The sequence below is a fragment of the Ochotona princeps genome, chromosome 17 (genome assembly GCF_030435755.1).
Source record: "Ochotona princeps isolate mOchPri1 chromosome 17, mOchPri1.hap1, whole genome shotgun sequence".
NCBI lineage: Eukaryota > Metazoa > Chordata > Mammalia > Lagomorpha > Ochotonidae > Ochotona > Ochotona princeps.
Window position 1 is genome coordinate 19,506,481 of NC_080848.1, and position 25,561 is coordinate 19,532,041.

General features: G+C 48.7%; 1 protein-coding gene across 1 annotated transcript; it reads right to left on the reverse strand.

The window, feature by feature from the left end:
* Nucleotides 1-432: 432 nt before the first annotated feature.
* On the reverse strand, nucleotides 433-17,657 carry CBX1 (chromobox 1). Its single transcript, XM_058676183.1, has 5 exons — nucleotides 17,517-17,657; nucleotides 5,509-5,685; nucleotides 5,027-5,204; nucleotides 4,319-4,413; nucleotides 433-1,922 (listed from the first exon to the last, which is right to left on the reverse strand). Exons 2-5 carry the CDS (start codon nucleotides 5,646-5,648, stop codon nucleotides 1,778-1,780), a joined length of 558 nt encoding a protein of 185 aa, XP_058532166.1. The 5' UTR covers nucleotides 5,649-5,685; nucleotides 17,517-17,657; the 3' UTR covers nucleotides 433-1,777.
* Between the last annotated feature and the right edge of the window lie 7,904 nt (nucleotides 17,658-25,561).

Consider the following 25,561-nt stretch of genomic DNA (forward strand, 5'->3'; position numbering starts at 1 on the left):
ATTTATTCTTTATTGCAGTCAGATATAGAGAGAAAGAGAGACAGAGAAGATCTTCCATCCAATGACTGACTCCCCAAGTGACCGCAACAGCCGGTGCTGCACCGATCTGAAGCCAGGAGCCAGGAACTTCCCCCAGGTCTCCCACACAGGTCCCAAGGCTATTGGCCATCCTTGACTGCTTTCCCAGACCACAAGCAGGCAGCTGGATGGGAAGTGGAGCAGCCGGGATTAGAACCAGCGCCATATAGGATCCCAGCGTGCTCAAGGTGAGGACTTTAGCTGCTAGGCTATCACGCCAAGCCCTGGAAAAGTGGCTTTTAGGAAAGGTTACGGAATCTGCTCTATACCTCAACATAACTCAAACCATGTTGCTTCAGGTATAGTGTGGAACGGTATCTGCTAACAGGCTTCTGGTAAGAACCAAGACAGAAATCAGAGAATATAAATCTATAGTTTTATTAAGACAAAAACTGACAGTGTGGGATGAAGTTTACATTTAAACAGTTTTCACAGAAACCTAACACATGCCTAAAGAGAGATATTTACGACGTAACTAGATGTAGGTCTAGACCATGTCAAGAACTGACGGATCTCATGAATCAAGAGACATCTTGGTAATCAGTTAATTCTTAGGATTAAAAAACAAACAAACAAACATTGTTTGGTGTTTTGAAGTAAACCACTGCCCTAGTTTGAACGCTAAGTCTGCTCCTGAGACCAGGGCTTCTGAAATCATTCCACCCTTGGATAGCTTCAGTGAAACTTGTGCTGTCAGTGACTGAACCCTGCCCCCGTGCCCGCAGAGCTCAAGGTTAAAACACAACAGAGGCTCAAGAGTCCGCTCCCTCCGGAACACGGGCTCTGGTCTCTCCCTACTCGCCATCTCCTCTACCCCTGCCTTCCGCTCTCCGACACTTCCAGGTTGAGGATGGTATAACTTCACAACTGGAAAAGAAAGGGTCTTCTTGTCTGATTTCAGGGATTAGCACCTCTAGGAGAGAAGCTTCTGTCTGGACACCCTGCAGTGGACGGTCCTTCCCCAGCTTCCATCTGCAGCGTGGCAGCTTTGGTAACTCATGAACTGGCTTAGGCCGTCCCGGGGAACAGCCAAGTTCAGCAGGGACACCTTGGCTTCCAGATTTTAGGCATTCACAGCTTTTCAACAGTCTCTTGCAGTCCCCATTGATGGTGTCAATGACATTTTTTTTAAAGGTACAATATCTTGGACGTAGAACCGAATCATCAGTTAGTTATTCTTTCTACTGTTTCACCATTTACCAAATCAGGCCCCAAATTTTACCCAAAATGATCCAACCATTTCCCTTCCTCCCTACCCCTCCCACCCCCAAATAATACACCAGTAATAGCCAAAAACTACACACATGCTACGCTGTAAAAATGCGGAGTTAACACTATTGGGAAGAAGGCTGTGGGTTGGGGAGATGCTCTTTGAAGACCTACAGTATCTTTTTTGTTCTCCCACACACCCAATTCTGCAACTTCTGTCCTTCATAGAAGGCCCTTTGCCTTTCCCAGCAAAATGCAGAATGGGCCGCCTTCAAACACTGAGTCCCTTCCCCTCCCCTGGGATGGGTGTGTGAACTATACAGCTTGGAACAGCTTAAAGCACTTGGGCTGCTGCAGGGCACAGAAATTATACTGGCTCTTCAAAGGACATCTTCTCAAGCCACCTCAATGGTGTCAGGACAAGCAGAACTTCTTCCCTCCCCACATGAAACCCACAGTCATATGTGACGGGGCCTGCTACTCAGGGCAGTTAATTCTTGTCATCTTTTTTGTCATCATCCTCTGAGGGGTAGGAATGCCACGTCAGCCTTTCCTCATAGAAGGAAATAACAACCTGTGGGCACTTGACATTGGCTTCCTTGGCAGGGACCAGGTCAGCCTCATCAGAGTTCTTCCTGTGGAACAAAGCAGAGAGAAGACTTTGATACCAGATATTAACAGTATTCTCCTAACTTGGACCAACCAGGGAGCCATCCTCTGCTGCTTTTTCAGGCCACGAGTAGGAAGCTGCGGCGAAGTGGAGCAGCTAAGACACGAATCACAGCCTAAAAGGGATGCCAGTACTGTAAGGCAGAACAGTAACCTACTGAGCCACCATGCCGGCCTCTATTACAGGAGTTAATACCCAACTCTCACTGAGCAGATGGAAGTGGATATTTTCTTGTTTATTCATAATTACACTGAATTATCAAATGCCATTCTCACACTAAGTGTTTTGAAATGGGAAGCAGAAAATGAACTTTTGAGGGCAGCATCATGGCTCAATTGCCAAATCCTCACTTCGCAAGCACCAGGATCCCATATGGGCACCGGTTTATGTCTCAGCTGCTCAACTTCCCATCCAGGTCCCTGTTTACGGCCTGGAAAGCAATCAAGATTGGCCCAGAGCCTTGCAACCCTGCCACCCATGTGGGAGAACTGAAGGAGGTTCCTGGCTCCTGGCTTTGGATAAGCTCAGCCTCAGCTGTTGTAGCCACGTGGGGAGTGAATCATCGGACGGAAGATCTTCCTCTCTCCTCCTCCTCTCTGTATATCTGACTTTGCAATAAAAATTTTAAAAAATAAATAATGGGGCCTGGCGTGATAGTGTAGTGGTTAAAGTCCTCACCTTGAACATGCTGGGATCCCATATGGGCGCCGGTTCTGATTCCAGCGGCCCCGCTTCCCTTCCAGCTCCCTGCTTGTGGTCTGGGAAAGCAGTCGAGGATAGCCTGTGGTCTTGGGACCCTGCACCCGCATGGCAGACCAGAAAGAGCTCCAGGCTCCTGGCTTTGGATTGGCTCAGCTCCAGCCATTTCGGCTGCTTGGGGAGTGAAACATCGGACGGAAGATCTTCCTCCCTGTCTCTCTTCCTCTGTATATCTGCCTTTCCAATAAAAAAAGAAATAATAAATCTTTAAAATAAATAAATAAATAATGGAAAAACAAACTCTATGGTAAGAATGAATGAACGAAACCAGCCAAAGATGAAATCAGTGAAATGCCTAGGGAATGCGGGCTGTGTCGCAGGCTTTTAACTGTGCTCAGGTTAGGCTTTTTCAGGCATCTTCTCAGAGAAAATTGCTACTTAGAGAGGGTTCCAGACTGATGAGAGGATGAAAGGAGATTGCCAGCCTTGGCAACAGGTTAGACCAACTTTCTCTTCCCTTTGTATTTTTTTTAAAGATTTATTTATTTTTATTGGAAAGGCAGATATACAGAGAGGAGGAGAGACAGAGAGGAAGATCTTCCGTCCGATGATTCACTCCCCAAGTGGCTGCAATGGCTGGAGCTGAGCCGATCTGAAGCCAAGAGTCTTTTCCTGGTCTCCCACATGGGTGCAGGGTCCCAAGGCTCTGGGCCGTCCTCGACTGCTTTCCCAGGCCACAAGCAGGGAGCTGGATGGGAAGCGGGGCTGCTGGGATTCATATAAGGCGAGGACTTTAGTCACTAGGCTACCATGCGGGCCTCCCGTTACAGTTCTTAAGCTTCTTGCTATAAATGCTGTCATTAAGGGGCTGCCATGATGGCATAACTGACTAATACTCCACCTGTAATCACTGGTATCTCATATGGGCACCAGTTTGTGACCCCAGGTACTCCACTTCCTGTCCAGCTCCCTGCTTGTGGCCTGGGAAAGCAGTCAGGATGGCCCAAAGCCTTGGGAGCCTGCACCCGTGTGGGAGACACGCAAGAAGATGCTGGCTTTGAATCAGCTCAGCATCAGTAATTGCAGCCGTTTAGGGAGTGAACCAGTGAATGGAAGATATTTTTTTCTTTCTCTAAAAATCTGCCAATACAAAAATGAATAAAATTAAAAAAAAGTCTGTTGTCATTAAGCTGTTTGATGGAGCTTTGTTATCACTCATATTTACTCATGGAAAGAATAGGAAAAACAGTCTTGTTTCATGCTCATTAACAAGAAGGGGCCTTGCTGACCCCTGCTGGCTTATCTTGGAACTGCACAATGTGCTCAAGCTGGAAGACAAGGAGAAAGCAGGAGCTACAAAAATTCTTTCCTAACCCTGAAAAGTGAGGAGTCTGACTCGGGGGCCTTTCAGATCTTTATTAAGAAGGTGTTAAATGGAGAGTGTTTCAAAGTGCGACGTGATTCCTCACACTCTCCACTACAGGTTGTTTCCCACCTCAAAGAATCGCAGATTTGAGACGCCCAAGGGCTCCCAGTAACTCCAGAGCCCAGGCTGGCAGTCAGGCCTGGACTTGTGAATTTCCTAAGGCACACTCTTCCTCTGGCATGGAATAGATGAAGAAAAGAGAAGCAAACAATGTAGAGACACGTTGGCCGACTCACCATTTCATCAGGAACATGAGCTCTCCACTGGAGTCTGTGGCTCCAATAATCCGCTCCGGCTCCAAACCCCGGGCAAAGCCTCTTGGCTTTTCTGACTGTAAAAACCACATGGGTAGAACAATCAACTGACAGGGAACTCTCCGTCCAGACTGCAGTCACTACCACCTCGCTGCCCAGGGCCATCCCACGATCTCCCACTATCATCTGGTCAAGACCTCAGCTCCTACAATAGGTCTTTCGGAATCCTTTGGTGTGACCAGTCACTCAGGTCTGAATGCTGGACGTTCTACCACATATGAAAAGGAATATACACCCCAAGCAAGCTAAATGTTCAGTTACCATCTCTTCGAAGTCTCAAGACAACTGACCTGAAGGTGTTGTGCAGATCAAAATGGTTACCTCAAATCAAATGCTTTAATAAAATGATTAAAGTTGCCTAGTTGTAGGAATTATTTCATTTGCCCTTATATATGCCCCCTCCCAGAAGTGTTACACTTCTTTTTACAGCATGGATGATAAGCATAGGTCATGGGGTTTCATAGAATAAGCCCGCAGAACAGCGTGTAGCCCGCCAGGATTCAGAAGGACTGGCAGGAAGTGCCTGCCACGATCCCGGGAGGGACAGAACACAGCGGATGATGTGGCCTTCAGGCATCTTTGACAGCACCTTGAATTGTGAACTAGAGGAATGCTTATTTCTAGCCTCACCTCTTCTTTCTTCTTCTTTGGTTTGCTCTCCTCTCCCTTATCTTCAGAATCAGAATCAGCTTTGCGCTTGCCTCCCTCGGACTTGTCTGTCTCATGTGCGGTTTTCTGTGACTGCAGGAACTCGGCAATGAGGTCCGGGCAATCCAGATTCTCCTCTGGTTCCCATGTATTGTCCTCACTGGAACCACAGAACGGAGAGCAAGTCACGTTCCATCAACGCAAGTGTACTTGTACAAAGGATACACATGCAACAGGACAAGAGGAATTAGTAATAGCCAAATTTAGTTCAAGACAAAATTAGTTTTATTTGCAAAGCAATCACTGTCTTGCTTTATAGCACTACGTGATGTGCATGGAGGTCCCACACCTGATCGGACCAGGAACCGCGGAAGCCATAATCAAGTCCCACGGCACCAGCCAGAGCTGCCTACTGTTAGGTTTCCCAGAAGCAACTGATGACTCCATGTGCTAATGACACTTACTCGGAGAAACCTTTCCACTTCAGGAGGTATTCCACTTTACCCTTAACCACTCGACGGTCAAGAACTTTCTCCACCACATACTCCTCTTCCTCCTCTTCTAGTACCTCCTCCACTTTCTTCTTGTTTTGTTTCTTCCCCATAGTACCCGCCAGCTTTCTGGTGTGAAGGGTGACGCTGCTAAAATGGTAAAAGAAACAAAAAAAGAGCATTAAGGGCACACGCTTACCGTGCAGACCCATCTCTGGATGTTAAGAAAATCGTCATACTTGGCCCCGGCGGCGTGGCCTAGCGGCTAAAGTCCTCGCCTTGAAAGCCCCGGGAGCCCATATGGGCGCCGGTTCTAATCCCGGCAGCTCCACTTCCCATCCAGCTCCCTGCTTGTGGCCTGGAAAAGCAGTCGAGGACGGCCCAAAGCTTTGGGACTCTGCACCCGCGTGGGAGACCCGGAAGAGGCTCCTGGTTCCCGGCTCCGGATCAGCGCGCATCGGCCCGTTGCGGCTCACTTGGGGAGTGAAACATCAGACGGAAGATCTCCCTCTCTGTCTCTCCTCCTCTCTGTATATCTGACTTTCCAATAAAAATAAATCTTTAAATAAAAAAAGAAAGAAAATCGTTATACTTGACTTTAATACTGCATGCTACTTACAGTGTTATGCCTATTAATTTCAGCACATAAGGAAGTTTCCTAATATGTTTAGCTACGAAGTCAGCACTGACATATTTCATAGCAAAACCACATTAATTCTTGTGTATCCATTTAAAGCTTTTATATTTGGGCTCGCATTGTGGCAAGTTAAGCTCTCACATGACACACCAACATGCCACAAGAGCTCCACCGAGAGTCCTGGCTGCTCCGCTTCCCTGTCACTGTGCTTGGGAAAAATCTCAGATGGCCCGAGCCCCCCAGGAACATCTGGACGAAATGCCTGGCTCCTGGCTTTGGCCTGGCCCATCCTTGGCTGCTGGAGGTCTCCGGAAAGTGAAGCCGTACATAGTAGCTCTACTTTTTGCTTTCCAAATAACATGAAAGAAAATTCTAGTTCCCTATAAAACTCTATTTATTCTTTTGTTACCAACTTGCATCAGCAGATGGCGCCACAAGATATAAGTAAAAACTGGCCATAAAAGAGCTGTGCAAAATACAATACACAAGATGACAGACAATCGAAGATGAAGAAGGAATTACTCTGCCAGAGTCTAGCACAGTACTTCCTCCGGCTAACTTGGTTATTCCTTATGTCCCTGGAAAGATGGACAGAAACTGTTCTAAAAAAATTTGCTAACTTGAATATTTTACTCACATTGGGCTACTGGAAAACTCTAAATACAGTGTCGATTATTTGAGATTTCACAGAATAAACAACATTTTCTAAAGTTTAATGTCCAGTTAAGAAAAAAACCCTTCATCTTTTACTGGAGATACTCTAAATTCTTGCACAGCAGTAGTACAGAATGCTTTCCAGGGTCAGCGGCAGACTGCGCAGCGAGTTGCGCAGCCACCTGCACTGCCGGTCAGTATCCCATATGGGCTCTGGGTCACTTCCTATCCAGCTCCCGGCTCATGCTCCCGGGAATGCAGAAAATAGCTCACGTGCTTGGGTCCCTGCACCCACATGGAAGCCCAGAAGAAGTCCTGGCAGAGTTCTGGGCCATTACAACCATTTAGGGAGTGAACCACCACATGAAGACCTCACTCCCCCTTTAACTTGCTTTACAAATAAATAAAAAGGAGCCCAGAGCAATAACCTAGTGGCTAAATCCTCGCTTGCCTGTGCCAGGATCCCACATGGCTGCCAGTTCACTTTCTAGCTACTCCATTTCCCTCAGCTCCCTGCCTGTAGCCTGGGAAAAACATAGAAGATGGCCCAACACCTTGGGACCCTGTACCCGAGTGACCTGGGAGAAGCTCCTGGCTTTGGATCCGTTCAGATCTGACAGTTGTGGCCACTTGGGGAGTGAACTGCAGACGGAAGATCTTTCTGTATCTCCTCCTCTCTATCTGCCTTTTCAATAAAAGCAAGTAAATCTTAAAAAAAAAAAGTTTTCTGAGATAATTTCAGCATAGCCCACAGCAATAGTATGCCCAGTTCAAAACTGTCAAGAGCACACAGCTGTGTGAAGATCAGAGTCAGCTACCATTTGTTCCCGAAATACAGTGTTTAAACTTCACATTCTTTGTTTTTCCTTTCCAATCCCTGTTAGGGAAAGTGCTTAAGTAAGTCCCTCTTTAATTCCATTACTGAACAGTCTGGATTGAATGTAATTTTCAAAATCATTTTGAGAGAAAGGAAAGGAGGGGAGGAGAGGGGAAGGAAGGAAAAGGGAAGAATACAGAAGGGAAGGGAAAGGAAGGCAAGGCAAGAAAAGGAATCTTCCAAATACTAGCTCACATCCCCAGACAGCTGCAAAATCCCTGTCCAGGCCACGTTAAATCCAGGAGCCAGGAACTCCATCTCCTTTCCCACATGAGTGTCAACAGTCTTAAGCACCTGGGCCACGTCCTGCTGCCTTCCCAGACCCACTGGCAGGCAGCTGCGCTGCAGTCACGGGGCAGCATAACCCACTGCACTAGGATGCAGTATCGATGCAGTCACCCTTGGCGATTACTGGCTAGTTTGATTGTGCCTCTGATTTAGAGATTGCTCCTGTGGCGATGTCTTCAGAATTCTGACTGTGGGGTAGTGGCCCTGTGGTGCAGCAGCTCAAGCCGCTGCCTGAGCTACCGGCAGCCCACATGGTGACGGTTTGAGTCCCCGAGTCCCAGCTGCTCCACTTCAATCCAGTTCTCTGCTAATGTGCCAGGGACAGCAGCAGGAGATGGCCCAAGTCTTTGGGGGCCCTTGCACTCACATGGAAGACCCAAAAGAAGGTCCTGGGCCCAGGTCGGCCCAATTTTGGCCATTTGGGGAGTGAACCAGCAGATGGAAGAGCTCTCTGGTCTTTCCCCATCTGTAACTCTATTAATAAGCACATCTTTTACTTATTAATAAATTATTCCATTGAAAAGTCAGATTTACATAGAGAAGGACAAGACGCAGAGAAAGATCTTTTATCTGCTGGTTCACTCCCCAGGTGGCTCCAATGGCCGGAGCTGAGCCGATCCCAAGGCTTTAGACCGTCCTCAATGCTTTCCCAGGCCACGAGCAGGGAGCTGGACGGGAAGTGGAGCAGCCAGCATATGAACTGGCACCCATATGGGATCTTGGCACAAGCAAGACAAGGAATTTAGCCACTAGGCCACTGGGCCAGGCCCATTAATAAAATCAAGCGCTCTCTCTCAGTATATATATACATATTTACATTTGTCTCATAAAAAGAAAACACGGGCCCGGCGCAGTGGCCTAGCGGCTAGAGTCCTCGCCCTGAACGCGCTGGGATCCCATATGGGCGCCGGTTCTAATCCCGGCAGCTCCATTTCCCATCCAGCTCCCTGCTTGTGGCCTGGGAAGGCAGTCGAGGACGGCCCAATGCATTGGGACACTGCACCCGTGTGGGAGACCCGGAGGAGGTTCCAGGTTCCTGGCTTCGGAATGGCGCGCACCGGCCCGTTGCGGCTCACTTGGGGAGTGAATCATTGGACGGAAGATCTTCCTGTCTGTCTCTCCTCCTCAATGTATATCCGCCTTTCCAATTAAAAAAAAAAAAAGAAAAGAAAAAGAAAACACATATGTATTACCCCTCTGATCATGCTATTGTCAGCATGGCCTCTGGCCCATCTCTGGCTGCTGCTGCCGTGATAGTCTACTGTGGACCCCACACTTCAAAGAGCATTCACTTTCTGATAAATATTCAAATGATTTGCAACTGTTTTTATTAATAAAAGACTGCTGCTTTCACCATAATACCTGCTCCTTTCAAAGGCCTTTAGGTGTTTCTGATGCACATCTTGGATAAAAGTCACTGCTATAAGGTTGGCCGTAACTACACACCTCAAGCAAAATTACAAGCAGGCAGTCATCAATCATGTCCCAAAGCTACCCAAAACACAGGAGAGTGTCTAACATTCTGCACAGCTTAGAATAAGGTTAGGGAACGAGAAATGAAATTCAATGCTCTTGAACTCTATCGCTTTCATCATTCAATCTGGAATGTTTCTGACCTGCCTGAAGGATCCCTCAAGTTCCTTTCAGCGAAAGAAGCACTAGAAGCATGGTCACAGTCCCCGTGTCATCAAGTACCCAAAGACGTACTCACCCAAACGCCAGTGAAAAACACAAAACAAGCCCTCACCTGCCATAACTTACCCTGTTTTTTAGGGATTTTAAATTTTTATTGGAAAGACAGAACAGATTTACAGAAAGGAGAGACAAAAAGAAAGACTTTCCATCTGCTGGTCATGCCCCAAGTGGCCACAACAGCCACATCTGAGCCGATCTGAAGCCAGGAGCCAGGAGCTTCAAGTCTCCCCCAGGTCTCCCATGCGGGTGCAGGGTCCCAAGGCTTTGGGCCGTCCTCGACTGCTTCCTCTGTTTTTCCTCCTTTCTGTATATCTGACTTTGTAATAAAAATAAATATATCTTTAAATAGCGTGCCTGTGGGCTTTGTGATACAGCACATTCAGCCACTAGCTGGGACATCCCCAGCTATGTGAGAGCCCCAGTTTTGAGCCCTGGCGACTCCACTGCCAACCTAACTTTTTGCTAATGAGCATGAGAAGGCAGCAGCTGATAGCTAAAGTTCCAGAGCCATCCACATGAGCCATGGGTGGAATCTCATGAATTACAAATGGCATTCTTGGGTGGGGTCCACATTCTTGTCCACCCCTAAACATGGGACACTCTGGCAAAGGCACTGAGAGCCACATATAAAAATTAAACTGCAGCCACACACGTCTCCCAGAAAAGGAGCAGCCAGGCACGTACCCAGTGAGCCAATCCCCCCCGACACGTGAAAACTGTTGCAACACAGGCCACCCCGCTCTGCAAAGCAAAGTCCTTGAATGGCTCGACCTCCCCAAGTTCCCCAGGAGCACCCTGTGGCAACACACCGACAGTGATAGTGGACAGGAACGACACCATCACTCAGCTTCAGGAACCTGAGGGGAAATGACCCAGACAGCTCCAGGGGCCACAGTAACGGGGAACAGTCGCAGCTATCATGGAGCAGCCACGCACACAGCAACATTCAACAAGAAGGCAAGAGTAAGGGTGTCCTGGTCAGAGACCCCTGACGCTGCTGATGCAGTGAGGCCCAAGGCAGGCGAGCAGAGGTCCAGCTGGGTCCCACACTCCTTCCCACACATGACCCACAAGGAAAGCAGGAAGAGGAGCAGGCAACACGTGCCATTAGGGTCTGCCCCTCATCTGCAGTGGTTTCCTTCTGGCCGGGCAGATCACAGCATCACCACATGGATCAAACGGTACCTGAATTCTGAGGCATCCCCGTGTTATCTGTTATCACCCAACTAAAGGAACTCTGCATTCATAACAACCAAGCCTAGTCATTTTTGATCCCTTACCCAGTTTCACGAGATCCCGTTAATTTTGTATCTTAAATATTCCCCAATCTATACTTTTTTCTATCCCTACTGCTACTAGTTTCAAATCTGTCATCTCCTGCCTGGACAACTCCTAATACCATTAATGCTCACCAGTAGCTAATGATTTAAAAGCAAAGATCTCCTTATAACCTCCGTAGCCATCTGAGCTGCAGGTACCTATAGCTGCCCACTTAGCCCCTTCATTACAGCCTGCCTTGAAGTCCTAGGCTTCACACTAACTCATACTTTTTTTTTTAAGATTTCTTTATTTTTATTGGAAAGTCAGATACAGAGAGGAGGAGAGAGAGGGGAAGATCTTCCGTCCAATGATTCATTCCCCAAGTGACCACACCGGCTGGTGCTGCACTGATCCGAAGCCAGGAGCCAGGAACTTCCCCCAGGTCTCCCACGTAGGTGCAGGATCCCAAGGCTTTGGGCCTTCCTAGCCTGCCTTCCCAGGCCACAAGCAGGGAGCTGGGTGGGAAGTGGAGCTGCCAGGATTAGAACCGGCGCCCATATGGGATCCCGGTACTTTCAAGGCAAGAACTTTAGCTGCTAGGCCACTGCGCCAGGCCCAGACACACTCCTACAGGAGTCCCACATCTAAAAGTTACATTCTTGGGAATCTATCATGTGTGAGGGCTAGGGAAATGGCAAACAAAAGAAACAAAATCCTTGGTCTTCAAGCCGAGAGTGAGAGATCTTCCAGCCACTGGCTTGTTACTCAATTTGCCGTGCCAGCCAGGAACCAGGGGCCTATTATGGGTCTCCCATGTGAGTGCAGGGCCCAAGCACGTGGGTCACCCCCTTCTGCTCTCTAAAGCGTGTCAACATGGAGTGCAATTCGAAGTACAGCAGACTGAACTTGAACTAACATCATATGGAAGCTGGTGCGCATGAGGTGGCTCTACTCACTATACCACAATGCCAGTCCCAGACAAGTGAGCATCAGTGGTGTGCCTACACATGCATAGGTCAGCAGAAACAAAATATGGGTCCAGCACAGTAGCCTAGCAGATAAAGTCCTCACCTTGCATACACTAGGATCCCATATGGGTGCCGGTTCTAGTCCTAGCTGCCCCACTTCCTATCCAGCTCCCTGCTGGGAAAGCAGCAGAGGACAGCCCAAAGCCTTGGGACCCTGCACCCAAATGGGAGACCAGGAAGAGGCTCCAGGTTTTCAACTGGTTCCAGCTTGGGGAGTGAATCATTGGATGGAAAATCTTCCTGTCTCTCCTCCTCTCTGTATATCTGACTTTTCAATAAAAAAATAAAGAAATAAATCTTTTTTTTAAAAAAAGGGGACAACTTGACAATAATAATAATAAAAAAAAAACATGTATGTTTTAAAGTCTAAGGGAAAAGTTTGTTTTCTGTGAAGAAATGTGGCTGTTCAGGTTAGATGTGCCACAACACCTTAACTGGCTGCTTGGGACTCCAGCATCCCATCAGAGTCCTGGCCGCTCTCTTCTGATTCAGCCTCCTGGTAATGCCACTGGAAGGCAGCAGCAGGTGATCCAAGTACTCGGACCCCAGCACCATTTGGAGGGCTGGATGGATGAAGTTCCTGGTTTCACCTGGCCAAGACTTGGCTATCTGAAGCCATCTGGGAAGAGAAGCAGCACATGGAAGAATTCTCCATGTCCCTCCCTCCCTCCGCCTATTAAACAGATAGAGGGACAGACAGGCAGACAATAAACAGGGGCCGGCACTGTGGCACAGCAAGTACAACTGCCATCTGCGATGCTGCTGCTGCTGATTTGTGTCCCAGATGCTCCATTTTTTTTAAAGAATTTTTGTTGGAAAGGCAGATTTACAGAGAGAAGGAGAGACAGAAAGATCCGTCCGTTGGTTCACTCCTCAAGTGGCCACAACGGCTGCACCTGCGGCAATCTGAAGCCAGGAGCCAGCAGCTTCTTCCAGGTCTCCTACGCAGGTGCGGAGTCCCAAGTCTTTGGGCCGTCCCTGACTTTTTCCCAGGCCACTGGCAGGGAGCTGGATGGGGAATGGAGCAGGCTGGATACTCCCATATGGGGTTGCGCTGCTGGCAAGGTGAGGATTTAGCCACTTAGCCATCACACCTGGCCTGATGCTCCACTTATAATCCAGGTCCCTGCAAATGGCCTGGGAAGAACTCAAGTGTTTGGACCCCTGGCACTCACATGAGACGAGGTCAAACTCCTGACTTTGTTGTGGCCGTTGTGGTTATCTAGTGAATAAATCAGCAGATGGAAGATCTTTCTCCTTGTCTCTGAAACTCCAACTTCCAAATGAATATTAAAACATTGGGGGCCAGGTGTGGTAGCCTAGTGGCTAAAGTCCTCACCTTGCATACCCAGGATCCAATATGTACCCTGGTTCCTATCCCGGCTGCTCCGTTCCCCATCCAGCTCCCTGCTTGTGGACTGGTAAAGCAGCTGAGGCCGGCCCAAAGCCTTGGGACCTTGCACCTACATGGGAGACCCCGAAAGCAGTTCCTGGATCCTGGCTTCGGATCGGCGCAGCACCAGCCGTTGCGGTCACTTGGGGAGTGAATCATCGGACGGAAGATCTTCTCTGTCTCTCCTCCTCTCTATACATCTGCCTTTCCAATAAAATAAATAAATCTTTAAAAAGACCTGGCTTAAATAAAGTAAAAGCTACTAGGGCCAGAGTGGTAACCTAGCGACTAAAGTCCTCGCCTTACACATGCTGGGATCACAAATGGGCATGTGTTGGGCCCGGCGGCATGGCCTAGCGGCTAAAGTCCTCGCCTTGAAAGCCCCGGGATCCCATATGGGCGCCGGTTCTAGTCCCGGCAGCTCCACTTCCCATCCAGCTCCCTGCTTGTGGCCCGGGAAAGCAGGATAGGAAGGCCCAATGCATTGGGACCCTGCACCCGCGTGGGAGACCCGGAAGAGGTTCCTGGTTCCCGGCTTCGGATCGGCGCGCATCGGCCCGTTGCGGCTCACTTGGGGAGTGAATCATCGGACGGAAGATCTTCCTCTCTGTCTCTCCTCCTCTGTGTATATCTGGCTGTAATAAAATGAATAAATCTTTAAAAAAAAAAAAAAAAAAAAAAAAAACAAATGGGCATGTGTTTGTGTCCTGACTACTCCACTTCCCTGCTAATGGTCTGGGAAAGCAGTTTAGGATGACCTAAAGTCTTGGGACCCTGCACTTGCGTGGGAGACCCTAAGAAAGCTTCTGGCTGCTGGCTCCAGATCAGCTCAGCTCCGGCTGTTGTGGCCGCTTGCAAAGTAAATCAGCAGACGTAACAGTACTTCCTTGATGAAGGCTACTTAACCTAGACAAACATTATTGTTTCTCTTCTTGAGGTTCCCAAAGCATCACAGAAAATATAAATTGGTAGTTTTGAAAAAGATTTATCTGAAAAGCACCTACAGAGTGCTCGTTCACCCACGGGCTCACGTCAGATGCTCACAATGTCAGGCTGCAGTCGGGATTCGGGAGCTCCACCCGAATCTCTGTACACTCTGTCCAGCTTTTGCTGCTTTCCCGGTGTGTGAGCAGGGAGCTGGGTCAACTAGGATGTGAACTGGGAATTCCCACATGGGAATTCCTAACCTATACAATGGTGATCTCAGTAGTTTTCAATTAAAAATAAAGGTGAAAGGCCCAGCACGGTAGCCTAGTGGCTAAAGTCCTCGCCTTGCAACCACTGGGATCCCATATGTGCACCAGTTCATGTCCCGGTTGTTCCACTTTCCATCCAATTCCCTGCTTGTGGCCTGGGAAAGCAGGACCACCCAGGGACTGAAGCTTCAGAATGCCTCAGCTCCAGTGGTTGCGACCACTTGGGGAGGTGGCCATGGGACTCTGACTTGGTAATAAAATAAATCTTAAAAAAAAAAAAAAAGAATCTGCCACTCAAGTGTCTAGCCGGAGCTAAGCTAATTCCAAGCCAGGAGCCAGGAGCTTTCCCATGTGGGTGCAGAGCCTATTGCTTTCCCAGGCCAGCAGCAGGGAGACGGGTGGGAAGTGGGGCAATCTGGACATGAACTGGTGCCCATATGGGATCCTGGCGCCTGCAAGGTGAGGATTTAGCCATTAAGCCATGGCACCAGGCTCATGAATAAATCTATTAAAAACAACAGCAACAACAAAATAGGACCCAGGGCCGAAGGCATTTAAAACTGTCCATTACACAGTTGGCAAATGTCTCCTGTATTGAATAGCTGGGTAACTACATTAAAAACTGAAGCTAACACAGGTATGCCAAGGGCAACAGTTTTACTCCAGCAAATGTCGTAGTTGGAAGACAGGCAAACTACTAGGTAACTAACTGCACATGAAGTCTGTTAACGCATGAATTTCTCAGAAAGATCTCAAAGTCCTATTCACACTTCACCAAGTCTGCATTATCTACATTTCATGGCAGATCGTAACTCTAGCCCTTTGCTTTAAAAAGATTTATTTATTTTTATCGGGCCCGGCGGCGTGGCCTAGTGGCTGAGGTCCTCGCCCTGAACGCCCTGGGATCCCATATGGGCGAGGGTTCTAATCCCGGCAGCTCCACTTCCCATCCAGCTCCCTGCTTGTGGCCTGGGAAGGCAGTCGAGGACGGTCAAATGCATTGGGACCCTGACTTTGTAATAAACTGAATAGATCTTTAAATAAAAAATTTATTTATTTTTATTGCAAAGTCAGATATACAGAGAGGAGGGACAGAGAGGAAGATCTTCCGTCTGATGATTCACTCCCCAAGTGGCTCCAACATCTGGAGCTGAGCCAATCCGAAGCCAGGATCCAGGATCTGGGTCTCCCATGCGGGTGCAGGGCCCCAAGTCTCTGGGCCGTCCTCGACTGCTTTCCCAGGCCACAAGCAGGGAGCTGGATGGGAAGCTGGGTCTCCAGGAACATGAACTGGTGCCCATATGGGATCCTGGCGTGTGCAAGACGAGGACTTTAGCTACGCACCGCGGTCGAGCCATTTGCTTTTAAAAGTGTGATAGGTCCCATGTGAAAAAAAAAAAAAAAAACAAAGGAAACTTGGCTGGAGAAAATACTGGAAGACAAGAAAAATGAACCAATGATCTTTTTAAAGCACTTTTGAAAAAATCATTTTCCTAGTCCCTAAAATGGGGCTAGAAAATAGAGCACTGCTTTCTCCCGTTAGTTTCACAACTAGTCAATTACATGTAAAAATACAGGTACTCCTTCTCCTTTAATGAAGCAGCAGCACTAGGCTGCCCACCGTTAACATTTTAAATGCAAACCTATTTCAGCTACAGCAGTCCTGGAAAGAAAACCAGCAGCACAGGGAAAGCTGAAGCGAGAAAAGATCCTCGCTGCCCCGAGGCTTTGTGGAGGTGCAACCCAGCAGTTGGGCCTTCTCCATGGGACCCCAAGGCGTCCCGGGAACAGCTGCAGGCACTCCTTCCCCCTTGTGTGTTCTGGAAATGTGTGCCGAAGCCCTGGCCCTTCCACAACTACTGCAAACCACTGACAGGACTACCTCAACTGAGCAGACCTCACCTCTCCCGCCAAGTTCTGGAACAACCATCTTTTAAAAAAAAAAAAAAATCCCACCGGGAGGGAATCTGTTTCTTCCTTTTTTTCTCCTTAACTCTTCGTTTCTAAATAAATAAGCACATTTTCACTTCAATTGAGTTAAACCTATAGGTGGCTAAGCAGGGACCCCCCCCCCCAACCCCTGTGCCATGAAAAGACTTTATCTGAAACTCTGAAAACAGAATCACGACCGCGCACTTCGTATTGAGAATTTGCAGCCAGGAAAAGCTGGCTGAAGGAACACGGGATCTCAAGAAAATTCACAAACACATCGACTCGGGCCTCTTTGTCTCCCAGTTTCGCTCCTTACGACCTCCCTCCACGCTTGAGCTATGCACGGAATCCACGCGTCGTCGGCACTGCACCACAAACCCCGAATCAAAACTTGCGAAAAGTACTGGAAAATGCTGGAAGAACCGCGAAGGCGCGTTCTTCTCCCGGGCTCCCGTCCGCGCTCGGGCACCCTTCAGGGCAGGACCCCGAGGACGTGGCCCGTGCCTGGCACTCGGTGGGGGCGCCACTCCCGTGTACCCCAACATCTCCCCCCACCCCCCGTCGTCCACACTCCAAGTCACTTCGCCCTCGCCCTGCAGGAGCCCAATTCCCCCCACCGCCCTCGCGGGACCCGACCTCCATCCCCAAGCTGCTTCCGTTTCCAAACTTGGGGGTTCTCGCAGTCGTCCCCTCCCCGACTCCCCCAAAGTTGACCCTCTGCAGTTGGAACCCGCGGTCGCATTGTCTCTCTCGCTCTCAGGCTCAGCCGAGCGACGTCCCCCACCCCTCCCTCCCTCTCTCTCACACTCACACACACCCTTCCAGCGCTCGGTCCACCACCTAACCGCTGCCATCCCGCTCTCCCTTCGGACCAGCTGCCCCGCCCTCTCCATCTTCCACGGCGCGGGAACGGGGACAACAGGGCGCGCTGCCCGGAGCTGCCCGCCGCCCCCAGCGCGGCCCTCCTCGCCGGCTCCGCGGCCGCCGCGCCCCCCCACCCCGCTCCGAGCGGGCCCCGTACCTCAGAGCAGCGCCCGAGAGCTCGAGAAGAATCGGGGCCGCGCTGCCTGGGCGCGTCGCGTCGGGCCGGCCGGGGGAGTGGCGCCCAGGAAGCAGCGAGCCGGTGGCCGCGAGTCGAGCCCCTCACTGAAGCGGCGTACCGCAGGCCCCGGCCAACGGCCCTCCCCTCCGCTGAACAAAAGAGCCTGGCCCTCTGCTCGGCCCGCCGTCCGCACTGCGCAGGCGCCGCGACCCGCCGCGGGGCATCGTGGGACGCGGGGCCGCCTATCCGAGATGACTACAAAGCCCGAAAGGCTGTGCGGTCTCCGCGACGCGCGCTCGGGTGGCGAGTGCGGGTAAGTTACCGTGTTTGAAACCGTGGTGGCGGTAGGACGCTGCTGCACGCCGAGTCCTGGAGGCTTGGGCCTCAAAAGCAGTCACTTTTGCACACTTTTTATGATTTGCATCCTCGACACGTGTGCCTCGCCGTTTCTTGGAAAGTTTCTGACCCATGTGCGTGGCGGCTTCTATCAGCGGCTCCACTTCCACTCCAGCTCGCTGCTCATCACCTAGGGCGGCAGCACAAATGGCCCAAGTACTCGGACCCCTGCATACACGTGGCAGTTCCAGATGCAGCTCCCGGGTCCCGGCTTCCACATGCCACAGCCCCACCCTTTGCAGGCATTCGGGGAGTGACTCCATGGATAGAAGACCTCTGTAGTCCCTCTGCCTTTCAAATACATTTAAAAAACAAATGAGGAATTAAGGACTTTTCACCCCTGCCTCCCACGCTGAAGGATTGGGAGTACCTGAACTTTCACTTCGGCCTGCAGGCACCTAGACTGGGAAGGGTGGCATTCCAGGAGCTGGCTTGGCAGCACTGCCACTCGAGCCAGACCCTGAGGTACAGGATGCGGGAGTTCCAAGTGGCAACGTGGTCCGCTGTGCCTGTGTCAGCCTCAAGTGCAAAATTTATTTATTTATTCCTCCCTCCCCCCGATTTATTTATTTCATCACAAGATAAGGTTACAGACAGAGAGGAGGGCTCTGTCAGCTGGTTTACTGAGTGGCCACAACACCAGCACTGGACCAGGGAAGATTGGAAGTGGAGTAACTGGAACCTGAACCGGTGCCCACGTGGGGTGATGGCTTTGCAAGAGGCAGCTTAGCTCTGTCCTGCCATGTCCAACCCTTACACAGCCACCCCAAAGCAGCATAGGCTTAAGGAAGAAAACAAAACAAAACAAAACAAAACACTTTCCTGTTATTCTTTGGGACAAGACAATCTGAGTCTTCTGATTTCAACCAGATTGCAAGATTGCGATCCCCAAACTTTTTCATCGTCGCATCCACTTGCTTCAGCTTCCATTACTTAGTACCTAATTTCACTTTTGGACCCTAAACTCTGGTGATGATAGACACTCTATCCAGGCCACCGCATGCAGGGATCAATATTTCTTGAATAAGTGATTGACTGAGATGTCTTTTTCCTATCTGACAGCAAGTGGAGTGGATCAAACTCCACGTTGTCTTTTCATTTCAGAATCGTGTATATTCGCGTGTGTAAAGGTATATTTTATTTGTTTGAAAGGCACAGTGACATGGAAGAGGGGGAGAGATCTTCCCAAATGGCGGCCACCAGCTTGGACTGGGTGAAGTTTTCCATTCTGGTTCCCACCATGGGTGACAGGGGCTCCAATAGTTCGGTCATCTTCAGCTGCCATCCTAAGCTCATTAGCAAGGAGCTGGATCAGAAGTGGAGAAGCTGAGACACAAACTTTACCCACCATGCCGTAACATAGGTACCCTTAAAAAGAGAGAGATTCCCTAATTGTCCTTTTTGTCTATTGAGTCAGGCACTAAATAGTACATCTACCAGGAAAAATTGACTCTTCCCGCCCCCACCTTACATTGAGCATTGAAGTATACCACTCCCAGGCAAAGGGGAAAGTCGGTTACCCTACCGTTCTCTAACCCAGAATGCTAAGGTTTGCTTTTGTGTCACAATTTTGCTGAGTCAGGCACTGTTCAGTGCTCCAGCGAATGCCACCTAAGTCCAACCCAGCAAAAGAGCTTCAGGAGAGAGCCCAGTGCAGTAGTCTAGTGTGCCAGGATCCCATACAGGTGCCAGTTCATGTCCCAGAGACCTCACTTCCCATCCAGCTCCCTGCCTTGGATCTGAGAAAGCAGTAGAGGACAGCCCAAAGACTTGGGACCCTGCACCCGCATGGGAGACCTGGAGGAGGCTCCTGGCTTCAGAGCAGCGCAGCTCTGGCCGTTGCAGCCACTTGGGGAGTGAACCAGCAGACAGAAGATCTTTCTATCTCTGTATCTTCTTCTGTCTGTATATCTGCCTTTCCAATAAAATAAATAAATCTTCTTTTAATTACATTTTTTAAAAATTTTACTTCTTGGGCCCAGCGGCGTGGCCTAGCGGCTGAAGTCCTCACCTTGAACACCCCGGGATCCCATATGGGCGCCGGTTCTAATCCTGGCAGCTCCACTTCCCATCCAGCTCCCTGCTTGTGGCCTGGGAAAGCAGTCGAGGACGGCCCAATGCTTTGGGACCCTGCACCCGCGTGGGAGACCCGGAAGAGGTTCCTGGTTCCTGGCATCGGTTTGGCGCGTACCGGCCCGTTGCGGCTCACTTGGGGAGTGAAACATTGGATGGAAGATCTTCCTCTCTGTCTCTCCTCCTCTCTGTATATCTGGCTTTCCAATAACAATAAAATCTTTTTAAAAAATCTACTTCTTTTTATATTATCATTTTATGATACAGTTCCATAGGACCTGGGATTTCCCTTGTCTCCTCCTTAATTCCCTCCCTGTCACTGAGTTCCCCTATATCATCACCATAGTATAATTCCTCAAAATAAATCTTTAAAAAAAAAGCTCGAGCAGGACCGAGGACAGCTTATCTTCCGTGACATTTGGATTGGGTCTCCATGAAGATGCAAAAAAAAAAAAAAATTAATCTACTGAATTGCATGGTTTTAAATTAATAATGAGAAAATGAGTTGTAACAATATTAACTACTAGTATTGAATTCCTAGCCCAGTGCTAGGAATTCTGTCAAACTCTTGATTGATGCTGTTTAATCTTCACAACGATATGGGAAAGTGGGAATTGCTGTTTTCAATTTGCAGACGACGCTCAGAACTGGCGCAGCATTCACCAATAAATAATGGAATCAAGATTTGATCTTATTTCTGTGTAACTCCCAAACCATATTTGTGTCTGGATAAAATACTGCTGTCCCTAACTCCCCTTATTGACCTGAGTTGTGCTCCCCTATTTTCCCTAATTCTGTTTTCTGTAACCTCACTGACAAACCTAAATCCCTTTAGGTTATGATTTTACTGGTACTGAAATTCAGCCTACAGATTCCCTAAGGTCTTGATTTTTGGGGTGTGAAATCACTGTTTTCTTAAATCATGTCATAGGCTAATAATTTCAAATCCAGTACATTCAGAATCTTCAAGAGTTGTTATTGCTCTGGCATTTTATGCCATTATTTTTTTCCCCAAGATTTTTTTATTTTTTTTGAGCTTAGTGTGATAGCCTAGTGGCTAAAATCCTTACATTGCGTGTGCTGGGATCCCATATGGACACCAGTTCATGTCCTGACTGCTCCATTCCCCAGTAGAAAGATCCTTCTATCTCTCCTTCTGTCTGTAATTCTGATGTTCCAACAAAAAAAGTAAATTTAAAAAAAGGAAGGGAAATGGAGCAGCCAGGACACAAATGGGTTCTAATCCCAATGGACCCGCTTCCAATCTAGCTCCATGCTTGGGGCCTGGGAAAGCAATAGAGGACGGTCCAAAGAATTGGGACCTTGCACCTGCATGGAAGACCCGAAAGGCACTGGGCTCCTGGCTTCGGATTAGTTCAGTTCTAGCTATTGCAGCTGCTTGGGGAGTGAATCATTGCAGGGAAGATCTTCCTCTCTGTCTCACCTCCTCTCTGTATACCTGACTTTCCAATAAAAACAAACAAAACCAAAAAATGATTGTGGAACAGTAGATAGCTAAAAAAAAGATTTATCTTTATTTGAAAGACAGTATTACAGGGAAAAGGAAAGAAACAGAGAGAAGTCTTCCACTCGCTCATTCACTTCCCAAATGGCTGTAAGGGCCGGAGCTGAGCTGATCTGAAGTCAGGGACTAGGTCTTCCACGTGCGTACAGAGGCCCTATAATTTGAACCACCTCTCCGTTGCTTTCCCAGGCACACCAGCGAGGGTTTGGCTTGGAACTTGCTCCCTTATGGAATGATGGAACCACAGCCTGGGTTTCACCTATTGTACCTGAGGCTCCCAAGATGTGATTTAAGGAGTGGGAAAAGTAGCTATCTTAAAATGTTTCTCCATACCGAGTTCATTCTGACCACCACTTAACATTCTATTGTTAACTTATTTGAAGCTAACAAGCATTGTCTTTTAAAATGTAAATGTACTTCTTTCTTCACTTCTACTCCTCTTTTCAGATTTTCAAGGTGACTTTCTGGAGGAAAGTGGACTTAAAAAAAAATCTGTATTCCGCAAATCATGTTCCAGAACTCTCCTTTTGCTTGGTTTTTCTTGTGTGAAGGGATCACTGTTGAAGAGGTACTTACATTACTAGGTAACATTTTAAGTATGCTAAAAATTGGTCTCAGGTGAAATGCTAGAAATCACTGGTTAAAAAAGAGACTGTCCACTGCCCCTGGGCGGCGTGGCCTAGCGGCTAAAGTCCTTGCCTTGAACTCACCCCGGGATCCCATATGGGTGCTGGTTCTAATCCCAGCAGCTCCACTTCCCATCCAGCTCCCTGCTTGTGGCCTGGGAAAGCAGTCGAGGACGGCCCAAAGCTTTGGTACCCTGCACTCATGTGGGAGACCCGGAAGAAGCTCCTGGCTCCTGGCTTCGGACTGGCTCAGCTCCAGCTGTTGCAGTCACTTGGGGAGTGAACCATCAGACGGAAGATCTTCTTCTCTGTCTCTCCTCCTCTCTGTATATCTTACTTTGCAATAAAAATCTTAAAAAAAAAAAAAATCTTAAAAAAAAAAGAGAGAGAGAGAGAGGCAGCGGCCCAATTTGTGGCCCAGGGTTAAACTGGTACCTACAATGCTAACAACACATATGGGTTCAGGTTGAATCCCACCTGTTCCACTTCTGACCTAGCTCTCTGCTAAGGCCTGGGAAAGCAGTGTGGGACATCTAGACGCAGCTCCTGGCTTCTGCCTTCTGCAGGCCCAGCCCTGATTGTATGGACTTTTGAGTCAACTAGTAGATGGAACACCTCTAAATACTTAAAATAGGGATAGAGTGCTGTTTGTAAAGTTATATTGCATTCAATTATTTAATATTATATATATTTTTAAGAGGTTTATGTGTTGGGGCCTGTGTTGGGGCAGAGCCAGTTAATTTGCCAGCAATCCCAGCATCCTTTTTTAAAATTTTTATTTATTTTTATTACAAAGTCAGATATACAGAGAGGAGAGACAGAGAGGAAGAACTTCCATCCAATGATTCACTCCCCAAGTGAGCACAACGGCCGGTGCTGTGCCAATCCGAAGCCAGGAGCCAGGAACCTCTTCCAGGTCTCCCACACGGGTGCAGCGTCCCAAAGCTTTGGGCCGTCCTCGACTGCTTTCCCAGGCCACAAGCAAGGAGCTGGATGGGAAGTGGAGCTGCTGGGATTAGAACCGGTGCCCATATGGGATCCTGGCACATTCAAGGGGAGGACTTTAGCAGCTAGGCCACGCCGCTGGGCCCAATCCTGGCATCCTATGTGGGTGCTGCTTTGAGTCTTGGTTGCTCTACTTTCTTTCTGTGCTTTTTTTTATGATTTATTTATTTTTTTATTGGAAAGTCAGATTTACACAGGAGAGACAGAGAGAAACATCTTACTTCTGCTGGTTCACTTCCCAAATAGCAGCAATGGCTGGAGCTGAGCTGATCTGAAATCAGGAGCCAGGAGCTCTTCTAGGTCTCCCACTCAGGTGCAGGGTCCCAAGGCCTTGGGCCATTCTCCACTGCTTTCCCAGGCCACAAACAGGGAGCTGGATGGGAAGTGGGGCCACTGGAACATGAACCAGTGCACATATGGGATCCCAGTGGTTGCAAAGTGAGAACTTTAGCCACTAGGCCTCTGTTGCAGGCTCAGTTGCTCTGATTTCAGAGCAGCTCCCTGTGGGAGACCCAGACAGAGGCCCGGTCTCCTGGCTTCCACCTCGTCCACCGTAGCCATTGCAACAACTTGGAGAGAAAACCAACAGACGGAAGATCTATCTCTTTGTAAATCTGACTTTCAAATAAATAATTTTTACAAGTATTTTTTTACTTATTATTTGACAAAGCAGCCGAAATAATTTTATAAAATCGAATTTTTTAAGATTTGTTTTTATTGGAAAAGCGAATTTACCCCGAGAATTGTTAGAGTGCCAGTATAATATTAGTATGTTAGAATGGTAGAATGTTAGTGTTAGGCAATGTTAGGCCCTCTCGTGCCGAGAAGCTGCTGCTTTGCTAGGTTGGGATGCATCTGGACCACGGGAAAACTCTGCTTTGGTGATAAATGTTGCTCCTCTGTGACCTTGTGGACAGTGTCAGAAGCCTTATCTATAGGATGCACCCAGGTGCAGGAGGACAGTGGTACAACCATCCGGGCCCAGGAACAGCAATGTGTGTGGGAACAGAATGAGCTGTCTAGACTCAGGGGCCTTAAGGATAATGTATCTGGGAATGAAGTGGACTGTTTGCACCTGAAAGCCCTAAAGATGATGTGTCTGATTGCTGTGTTTGAATTTGCGCGGGCTATGATGAATGTAATGACTGAAGGGGTCTAGCTATTTGCTAGTTCAGGGTCCGACCCCTCCTTGGCTGGCCTGTGTGCCCCAAGATCGGTCTGACCCCAGCATGCTGGCACAATAAACTCTGCTTGCTTTTGCATTATCAGTAAGGCTCTTTGTCCTTCATGGGAAATTGACAAAACAGGACCCTAACAGAAGAAACAGAGAGAAAGATACTCCAATTACTGGTTCACTCCCCAAATGGCTGCAACAGCCGAAACTAAGCCAATCTGAAGCGAGGAGCCTCTTCCCGGTCTCCCACAAAGGTACAGGGTCCTAAGGCTTTAGGCCATTCTCTGCTGCTTTCCTTGGCCATCAGCTTGGAGCTGGATGGAAAGCAGAGCAGCTGGGACACAAACAAGTGAAGAGCCTGGAAGTTTTCTGCCCTTTGTGATCCCGCCTTGATGGCTTGGCTGGGGGCTGTGTGGATTCTAGGCCTGACACCCAGCAGGACACCTGGCAGGTCACGTAGGCGGACCACTCCTCGGGAGGGAGGTACCTGGTGTTTGATAAGATCCACCGCCCTATACTTTTTGGGGGTTGCTAGTTTCGGGCCCACCAATAGAAGCCTGCTAGATCATGACTGTATAATTAATAGCCTGAAATGTATAAAAACTGGGGAGCTTGGGCTCTCGGGGTCTTTTCCTTTCTCTCTCTCTGGCTCACGGGCTTGCTGCGGATCCTGCAACGGCTGCCCCTCCCCCGCCCGGCCATGCTGGGCTGGGGGAGGTGGCTGGGAGACCTAAGTTAGTTCGAATAAACCACTTTTATGCCTTAGCACCGGCTTCAGACTTGATGATTATCTGGGGATTTCAGAAACCGGCACAACATTTGGAGGTCCCACCGAGATCCCCAGGTCATCAAGTCTACAACATTTTGGGGTTCACTGGGATCCCCAGGTCATCAAGACTAAGGACGTGTGTGGTGAGTGTCATCTAACTTTTATTTGCCAGCTAGTTTTTTTTTTTCAACTGAATTTTGTTTTTGTGCCCAGCATGGGGGCAGGATCCCTGAATGGGTTAAGTGTTTGTGCCTGGTGAAGGCCTCTCCAGGTGAGGCACCTTTTTGCCAAGGAGGAGCTGGTGCGTTCCCTCCCAATGTTTTTTATCTTTTAGTAGGCTTGTTAACTGTGTGTCTGTTTTGTCGTGAAACTGTTGTATGTGTTTGTGTCTGCCGGCTATAGGATAAATGCTTGCTAGGATAGTTAAATTGGCTGCAACAAGTTGAACTATTGGCT